This window comes from Aphelocoma coerulescens, chromosome 23 (assembly GCF_041296385.1).
Source record: "Aphelocoma coerulescens isolate FSJ_1873_10779 chromosome 23, UR_Acoe_1.0, whole genome shotgun sequence".
Classification (NCBI taxonomy): Eukaryota; Metazoa; Chordata; class Aves; order Passeriformes; family Corvidae; genus Aphelocoma; species Aphelocoma coerulescens.
This window is the reverse complement of record NC_091036.1, coordinates 7,281,453-7,289,321: the sequence shown is the minus strand read 5'-3', so window position 1 is coordinate 7,289,321 and position 7,869 is coordinate 7,281,453. Positions and strand designations below refer to the sequence as shown.

At 63.0% G+C, this 7,869-nt stretch overlaps 1 protein-coding gene across 2 annotated transcripts; it reads left to right on the top strand.

Annotated features, from left to right (window-relative positions):
• Window positions 1-473: 473 nt before the first annotated feature.
• PAFAH2 (platelet activating factor acetylhydrolase 2) lies at window positions 474-5,335 on the top strand. 2 transcript variants are annotated; one of them, XM_069035708.1, is made up of 11 exons: window positions 474-542; window positions 1,422-1,515; window positions 1,658-1,805; window positions 2,029-2,125; window positions 2,213-2,281; window positions 2,375-2,489; window positions 3,759-3,872; window positions 4,175-4,266; window positions 4,364-4,534; window positions 4,633-4,781; window positions 5,001-5,335. In XM_069035708.1, exons 2-11 carry the CDS (start codon window positions 1,432-1,434, stop codon window positions 5,093-5,095), a joined length of 1,134 nt encoding a protein of 377 aa, XP_068891809.1. In that variant the 5' UTR covers window positions 474-542; window positions 1,422-1,431; the 3' UTR covers window positions 5,096-5,335. The 2 variants fall into 2 exon arrangements, with proteins under 2 accessions (XP_068891809.1, XP_068891810.1); XM_069035709.1 differs by lacking the exon at window positions 474-542 and adding an exon at window positions 688-706.
• The last annotated feature ends 2,534 nt before the right edge of the window (window positions 5,336-7,869 follow it).

Below are 7,869 nucleotides of genomic sequence, written 5' to 3'. Positions count from 1 at the left end.
TGCCAGCCTGGCTGGCTCGGCCCCGCAGGGAATTAATCCCTGGCCGCAGAGGGGATTACTGAGGGCCTGGGGCCGCTTTAGCTCCAGAAAGAGGATTAAGCGAAGGACAGAGAACGCGAGGATGGGCAGTGAGAACCCCAGAGCACCCCTGGCCTCTGGAGGGGACAAGGGGACCGTCCCGGGGGCAGGAACCCGGCTGGGTGCAGACAGGACAGGGCAGCCCTGGGGCTGGGGTGCAGCTCCCCGCAGCCCCTACGGAGGGGCCACGGCCGCGATGGGGGGACTGGGGTTGTGCCCTGAACTGGGGGCACTGGGAGCTGTGGTTTTGTGCTGGTGACACTGGGAGCTGTGGTTTCGCAGTGGTGGAACTGGAGCCGTGTCCTGTCCCGGTGTCAGTGGCAGCTGTGATTTCGTGCTGGTGACACTGGGAGCCGTGTCCTGTCCTGGTGGCTACCGGGAGCTGTAGTCCACGAGCACGGGAGGCGCTGGGAACGAGGGCAGAGTACACTGGGGCGTACTGGGAGCTGTGAGCCGGTGTGCTGGTGTGTGCGGGGGGGGTCTGGGAAGGGGGCACTGGGGGCTACTGGGTGCTGGGGAGGTTGTTGCTGGGAGTTGGGAGGGCACAGAGGGAAACTTGGAGCTGGGAGAACCCTGGAAGCTTGAGAGGAGCACCGGGAGCTCTCGGAGAGCACTGGCAGCTGCGGGGGTGAGGGCACTGGGAGCTGGGGTGGAACTGGGAGGCACTGGGGGCTGCGGGGAGCAGTGGGAACTGGCAGGAGCACTGGGAGCCGGGGGTCACTGGGAACTGGGGGACTACGGGGAGCTGCGATGGTGACTGGGAGCGCTGGGGGGAGCACTGGGAGCTGCAGGGACGGCTCTGGGAGACGGGCACTGGGAGCGCTGGGATCTGTAGTCCACCTGAGCGTACTGGGAGGTGTAGTCCGGGCTCCCAGCGCATACTGGGAGCTGTGGTCCCGGGCCAGGGCCATGCTGGGAGTTGTGGTTCCGCAGCCCCGGGCGCTGCTGGAAGCTGTAGTTCTGCGCTGGGGGGGATGCAGGGTCCCGTCCCCCGTGGGCTCGGGGGCTCCCGTGGGTGCCAGCCCCGCACTGACCCCTCTGCAGTGTCCGGCCTCCCCAGCCCCTGTCCCCGAGGGGGTCACAGGACCCTCAGCAGGGCGGCCGTGGGGCAGCCCCACGATCCCACGCCCGGGAGAGGAACGGGGGGGGGGGGGGGTCTCATCCCTGAGCAGCCCCGAGGGGCTGTGCCCGTGGGAATTAGAGCACAGGGGTGGAACTGGGAGTCGCTGGGGTTGCTGGGGACTGCCCGGGGTCTGGGCAATGGGAGAGGGGTGGGGGAAGGAGGAGGGAGCGAGTCGGGGTCCCTGGGGTGGGATGGACACTGACGCCGTGTCTCTGCCCAGGCTCGGCAGCATGGGGGGGATGCTGGCGCTGCCCGCGGGGCAGGGACCCCACCAGGTGGGCTGCACGGATGTCATGGTGGGCCACACGCGGCAGGTACGGAGCTGGGGACGGGGATCGGGATGGGGACAGGGACAGGCTTCCATGCAGAGCAGGGTGGCTGCAGCCAGCTGGTTTCGGACACGGCCACCCCCGTCCGTGGTGTCCCCACTGTGTCCCCCTTCCCTGTCTCCCTCAGGGGCTCTTCCTTCGCCTCTTCTACCCCTGCCTGCCCCGGGCAGGGGCCACGGAGCCGCTCTGGATCCCGCGCTCCGAGTACTGTGGGGGTCTGGCTGATGTCACCCTCGGCCACCGCTGGTGCTCGGCCCTGCTCAGCATCGCCATCGGTGAGGGGGGACAGCCCCACCCTGGGGGCTCCCTGTTCCTTAGGGACCCCTCCCTGGGTGGGGATTCCTTAGGGACCCCTCCCTGGTGGGGTTCAAGCCCACCCCCTGTGCCTGGGTGGATGCTGCAGGCAGAGCTGGAGCTGAGCAGGGACCTGTTCCAGCAGCGGCAGCAGCACCCAGGGCCCGTGTGCCCCCCTTTCCTGGGGGTTTCTCCTCCCTGCAGGCTCCTGCAAAGTCCCGGTGAGCTGGAAGGGGCCTTTCAAGCCCTGCAGCAGAGGGTACCCCCTGATCATCTTCTCCCATGGCCTGGGAGCCTTTCGGTAACAGGGCTGGGACAGGGATGTGGGGGGCCCTCTGTGGCCCCACTCAGACCTGCCCTGACCCCTCTGCTCCCATCTCCCTTCCAGGACCTTGTACTCCTCAGTCTGCACAGAGTTGGCATCCTGGGGCTTCGTGGTGGCAGCGCTGGAGCACAGGTGGGGTGCCCAGGTCCCCACCAAATTTGTGCTGGGGCTGGTGGGACATCGTGCCCTGGGGAGGAGCTGCCGGTGTCCCTCCTGCCCCCACAGGGACCATTCTGCCGCCACCACCTATTTCTGCATGGCAGAGGCTGGGACAGAGGAGTGGATCCCCTTCCAAAGGGTGCCCCAAGGGCAGAAGGAGTTTTATTTCCGAAACAAGCAGGTACCAGGGCGGGGGGTTCAGGGTGGGCAGAGGGGAGGTCTGAAATCCCTCCTGCAAACAGAGCTGGCCCTGCATCCCTGGGGATGCTCTTCCCAGTCCTGTGTTGCCACGATGCTGGGGCTGAGCTTTCTCCTTGGAGATGAGAAAAATCTGTTCAGCCTGTTTCTCTCTGCCTCCTGGGGTCCGTCTGTCCGGCTCCAGCTGACCCTGGCAGGAGCCAGGTTGGGCTTTGCCACGTCCCTGGACAATGTCCCCCACACCCTGGGGAGAACGGGACTCTCAGCCCAGCCCAGCTCTGCACCGGCTGCTGGGTTTGTTCCCACTTGGATTTTTGTCTCTCTGGGATTATCCCAGACAGCTGCTTGCTGGGGAGCAGGAAGGCTTCCTGCTGAGCCAAGTTCCCCCCCTCTGTTTGTTTCTGCCTCATTTAAAAGGACAACAGCAAGTGAAGATTAGTCGTGGAAAAGCTCTCTAGGAACGGAGGTGCTTTTGGCAGCCTTAAATCACCTCCCAGCCTGTTATTTTTGTGTGTGCTCTGCCTCATGGCACATTGCACAGAAAAGGGAAACAGTTTTCTTGAACCCACGAGCAGAAATGGTGAGGGAGAAAGAGAAGTAAGTGATAAACAGAAGGAATCTCCAGGTCAATCTCCATTCCGGCATTTTCTGTTACGGGGAACAGGAGAGAGGTTTGCATTGGAGTTTTTTGTCACTTGTCACCTTAAATGTGCACAGACACCAGCACTGGTGTCCTTGGAGCAGCAGAGGACGTGGCCTCAAAGTGGCTCCAAGCCAGGGCATCCTCTCCCTGAATCATTTGGGATTTTAGGATGCTGCTGGGTGGATCCCCTGAGCTGGGTTTCAGGGGGACACCCAGGTTTGCTCCAGGGATAGGGGGTCTGGGGTCCCCGTGGGGGTTTGGAGCAGAGGGTGGCTCAGATGGGGGTGGCTGGTGAGGATCCTGGGCTTTCCCTCCTCGGCTCCTTCCCCAGAGCAGAGGCTTTTGCTCATCTCCAGCCGTCTGCTACCAGATTAACTGAATTAAAAGCAAACACCAAAAAGAAACCATCCCAATAGATGCGCTGTATCCCTGTGGGAGCCGCAGCGCTGCCGCCTCGCGCCTGCTTTGGCCTCTGGTGCAATTCAGAGAGAGCCCCTTCGGAGGGAAGCCCTGGAGGAACGAGCCTGGCTGGGCACTGGGGGGAAGATCCGGCCCCAGGTTTGTGGGATGGAGGAGCTGGGTGTCCCAGGGAAGGGCTGACTGTTCCAGGTTCACCAGAGAGCGCAGGAATGCGTGCGGGCTCTGCGGCTCTTCCAGGGCATCGCCGGCGGCAGATCTGTCCCCAACATCCTTCACCAGGACTGGGATCTCTCCGTGCTGAAGGTATCCAGGTCTGGCTGTGGGGGGCTCTGGGTGCCCCGTGGTGGCAGGGTCAGTCCTGGCCGCCTGAGACTTTTCCTCCTGGGACAAGAAGGGTCCGTGCAGAGCCCCAGCCTTCCACCCCTCGGCTTCTTGGAGCCTCTCCTCCCCTGGAAGCCAAGTCCCATCGCACCAGCAGTGGGACGTGGCATTTTCCCCCCTTGCAGGGAGGCTTTGCTGATCTTCCCTTGGCTTCTTCTTCCCTAATTAGTGACCTCCAGCAGTGAGGTTTGGGCTCAGACTCCTCAGCCCTCTCCCTTTTGCAGGACAGCCTTGATCTGACCAAAGTGGCCGTCATGGGCCATTCCTTCGGGGGGGTGACAGCGGTGCTGGCCTTGGTGAAGGAGCCCAGCTTCAGGTAAGCCATGGCAGGGATGAGGAGCTGCAGAGTCTCTGGGGACACGGGGCTCATCCCGGTGGGAACGGAGCCGTGGTGGGTGCCTGTCCTGCTCCAGGTGTGCCGTGGCTCTGGATGCCTGGATGTTCCCTCTGGAGAACGTGCTGTACCCGGAGGTGCCCAAGCCCGTGCTCTTCATTAACACCGAGAAGTTCCAGACTCCGGAGAGCGTTGCCAAAATGAAGAGGTTGAGCTCCAGAAACAGCCAGACGAGGATTGTGACCGTGCTGTGAGTCAGGGGAGGGAGCACCCAAGGGCTGTGTCCCAGCAGGAGAACCTCTGGGTTCTGATGCACATCCCACTGATGCACATCCCTCCCCTGTCCAGGGGAACTGTGCACGAGGACCAGACCGACTTTGCCTTCCTCCCTGGAAAGCTCTTCAGCCGCATCTTCGGCAGGAGGGGGACCCTGGACCCCCACAAGGCTCTGGCCATCACCAGCCGGGCGGCTCTGGCCTTCCTGCAGAGGCACCTCAGTACGGCCCAGGGTGGGGGAGCAGGGTGGGGGCTCGGGGGGGCACGAGAGCTCCCTGGTTTGGGGGGGCTGTGGGGTGGCCGCTGCCCCCCCAGAGCTTGGGGCTGGTGCTTCCCAAAGCACAGGGGTCCGGTGGCTGCCCCTTGGTGGCTCCTGGCGAGGCTGTGGTCACCTGGAGGGGAGGCTGTGGTAACCCTGACACCGTCTGTGCCCCGTGCAGAGCTGGAGGAGGAGTTTGGTCAGTGGGACAAGCTCCTGGAAGGTGCCGGGGACTCGGTGGTTCCGGACGCGCCCTTCTGCCGCTCACAGTTGTGACTGCTCCGAGGGCACTGCTGGGGGCTGGGACTGGGAAAGTGACTCCTTCTTGCCCGGAATGGAGGAGCCACAAAGGGCAGGAGGACCCCTGAGGAGAGCAGGACCTGGGGACAGTGCTCACGGGACGTCTGGTGACCGAGGTGCTCGGGGAATGTGCCAGGAGAGCCCTCCCCGCTCCTGTGCCTGCACTGGTGGGAGCTGTGGGGCTGAGGGAATAAAATCCCCAGGGATAAAGACTGAGTTGGCTGTCGCAGAGTAATGCAACCACAGAGGGGGTTGGGTTGGAAGGGCTTTAAAGGCCATCCACACCTTCGCTGTGGGTTGGGGGTGGTTCAGCCACTGCTAAAAGAGATGCAGCGCCAGGGCTCCAAGCACAAAGGTAAGGAAAATCCTGTAATTGTCCTGGAAATCCGTGCAGATGGCTGACTCCACGCCTAAACTCTGCAGGGGGAAGGAAGGAGGATGGCTTTCAGCAGGCTGACTGGAAGGAGGAGTCTCTGAGCACCCCAGCAGCGCAGGGATGTGGGATGGGGACTGGGATCGGCCTCGGGGGTGGAAGGGAAGCAGCCCAGCCTGGCTGTGCAGCACGGACAGCGACGCTGCTGCAAACAGGGACGTGCTGGCAGTGGGAATAAAGCTCTGGAAGCACCTACAGCACATCCCCGGGTCACACCAGAGCTGTCAGAGCAAGGGGCGCTTTCTGAGGCGGGTCCGATCCTCAGCCGTGCCCAGGAAGGGCTGGAGCCGGGGGAGCTGCGGGGATTTACCCCAGCAGAGCCCTGCCCGGGGTCCTGGCTGCCTCTGGGGTGGGAGCGGGATGGGGGATCGGCCCGATCCTGCCACACCATCTGCCCCTGCATTGTCCCCGCCGCGGGCAGCGCTCCGGGGGGACACCGGGGCGGCCGCAGCTCCGTCCCCTGCCATCCCCGAGAGGAGCTGCAGGCGACAGGGGGGTGACACGAGCGCCAGCAAAGCCCGTTCCCAGGGGAGGGAGGGAATGGAAAAGCAGCATCTCGCTCCTCCAGGGCCGGAGTTATTCGTGTCACCGTGACAGGAACGTCCTCAGCTCCCAGCCACTGAGTGAAGGACAAGCCCTGGGGCTGGGGATGCTGCAGGATGCTCCAGGATGGCCTCAGGGGGAGGCACAGCACCTGCAGCAGCAGAGGGGACATCCCTCAGCAGAGGGGACATCCAGCAGACAGGACATCATCTTTAATGTCTCCTCCAGTGACACACAAAGGACTGATGTGAGCAGGACCACAAGACCCAGCGGCTTTCAAGCCTTCCAGATATTAATTTTTAAACGTTTTACACCTAAACCAGCGTTTCCAGCCCTGTGCTCAGGCTGGGGTGTGGCAGCCCGTGGGGACAGGGCTGTGCTGCCGTGCTGGGGTGGCTGGGGGACATTCAAGGTCGCTGGGTGTGATGAATCGTGCGGCTGAGCCGGGGGGGGGGACGCGCAGAGCCCGACAGGTCCCGGTCTAACAGTGAGAGACAGTGGCTGGTGCAGAAATCAAATCCCATTTTCCTGGCGGGGCCGGGCTCGGCGCTGGCAGCCCCCGGGGAGCGGCCCGGCCGTGGCACAGCTGAGACAGGCTGTAAATTCTGCAGGGCTCTTATGTAAAGGCTTTCGGAAGGGGGTGGCAGACACCGACTCTGCTCAGGGGGGGCTCTGGCGTTCGTTAACCCTTCGGTTCTCGGGGAGCTGCTCCTTCCCGTCCCCGGTGCCCGTGGAGCGGGGGAGCAGGCAGGGATCCTCCTCTCTGCCCCACATCCCTCTGCTCCCCGCTCCAGAGCTGGCCACCAGCACACTCCCGCATTGGTTCTGTGCCTCTGAAGAAAAATCCTGCCAGAAAAGAGTTCAAAAAAAAGCCCTGAGGCCGCTTGGGCAGGGCAGACACCCTCCTCCCTCTGCTCCACCGGCCTCTGTTCTCTGTGGGATGGTGCAGGAGCCCTCGCAGGGCATTCTCCTAATTCACCGACTCACTGCATCCGCTTCAAAATGCAGCCCGGAGCCATCTCCTCGCCCAGGCTCTCTCCCAAGCAGCGCTTTGCTCCAGATCTCCATCACAGCGGCAGCCCCGGGGCCAGCGGCCGTGAAGGATGCGGCACAAATCCCGGCGGGGCTCACCAGGAAGGTGTTTCCCTGGCGTGCTCTAATCGCAGCCCCACGCAGCCGCTGGGATGGGGGAGAGAATCAGAGAGCTGAGGAAACCGGTGGGTTGAGATAAAGACGGTTTAATAGGGAAAGCAAAAGCTGTGTGTGCAAGCAGGGGAAAGCCAGGAATTCATTCCCTGCTTCCCGTGGGCAAGCAGGGGTTCAGACACTTCCGAAGGCGAGCTGGGAAGACAAACCCATCACTCCCAGTGTTCCGCCCTTCATCCTTCCTCCTGGTTTATATCCTGAGCATGCTCTGGGATATCCCTGGGGTCAGTCAGGGTCACCTGTCCCGGCTGTGTCCCCTCCAAACTCGCTGTGCACCCCCAGCCTGGTCGCCGGGGATGACATGAGGAGCAGGAAAGGCCTTGGCACTGTTCAAAGGCTGCTCAGAGACAACAAAACATCTCTGTGTTATCAACCCTGCGTTCAGCACAAACCCAAACACGGCCCCAGCCCAGCCATTGCAGGGAAATTAACCCTGCCCCAGCCCAAACCCAGCACATCCCCAATCCCAGCTTGCTGGGCTTGCTTTGCTGTCGGGAAAGGAAGGGGCTGCGAGAGCTCTGCCGGAGCTGGTGCTTCCCAGGCAGGCACTGAGATCATTCCCAGCGAC

What these genes read in the sequence shown, in the direction of transcription:
- PAFAH2 (XM_069035708.1), top strand. Translation starts at nt 1,432, where the DNA reads ATGGGGGGGATGCTGGCGCTGCCCGCGGGGCAGGGACCCCACCAGGTG. An exon ending in GTGAAGGAGCCCAGCTTCAG is followed by an intron (nt 4,267 to 4,363) that starts GTAAGCCATGGC and finishes GTCCTGCTCCAG; the next exon opens with GTGTGCCGTGGCTCTGGATG. An exon ending in ACGAGGATTGTGACCGTGCT is followed by an intron (nt 4,535 to 4,632) that starts GTGAGTCAGGGG and finishes TCCCCTGTCCAG; the next exon opens with GGGAACTGTGCACGAGGACC.